The following is a 438-nucleotide window of genomic DNA, read 5'->3' on the forward strand; positions in this document are numbered from 1 at the left end:
GGCACATTATAAGCGACTCCGGCCCAGTGCGCGTTCAGGATAACACGCTTATCGTCGCGAAGGCGAGGATAGGCGAGGACGACGGCAATTACACTTGCGTAGCCGAGAATATGGCCGGGGAGACCGATATTTCCGCCCAAGTGGTCATCTCCAGTAAGAACGCGCGTTGCAATTCTGTTGGAATGAAAAAGGATCTTTTCTTTCGTTGGAAAAAATATAGGATAGGATAATAAAACTCGAGATGAATCCAGCTTGTGATAATCGTTCCTTTTTCCAGCTCCGCCGACGTTGATAGGCTCGCCGGAGAATCTGAGCGTGATGGAAGGAGACTCCGTGACGATGACGTGCTCCTATTCCGGCATGGACGCGCCTGTGACCCACGTTCGTTGGCTGAAAGACGGGGAGCCTTTGAAAGAGAGCGGCGGGCCGACGAGGCAG

The 438-nt window shown here is 53.0% G+C and overlaps 1 protein-coding gene across 1 annotated transcript in view; it reads left to right on the forward strand.

The window, feature by feature from the left end:
* Positions 1-438, forward strand: part of LOC102677076 (inactive tyrosine-protein kinase 7-like) — a 46,289-nt gene that overhangs the window by 42,302 nt on the left and 3,549 nt on the right. The window contains exons 5-6 of the mRNA XM_031514106.1: positions 1-153; positions 278-434. The exon at positions 1-153 is cut by the window's left edge and continues 156 nt beyond it. Coding sequence (XP_031369966.1) covers positions 1-153; positions 278-434 — 310 coding nt within the window. The remainder of the gene's footprint in view (positions 154-277; positions 435-438) is intronic.

This window comes from Apis dorsata, unplaced genomic scaffold, assembly GCF_000469605.1.
Source record: "Apis dorsata unplaced genomic scaffold, Apis dorsata 1.3 scaffold_894, whole genome shotgun sequence".
In the NCBI taxonomy this organism is placed as follows: domain Eukaryota; kingdom Metazoa; phylum Arthropoda; class Insecta; order Hymenoptera; family Apidae; genus Apis; species Apis dorsata.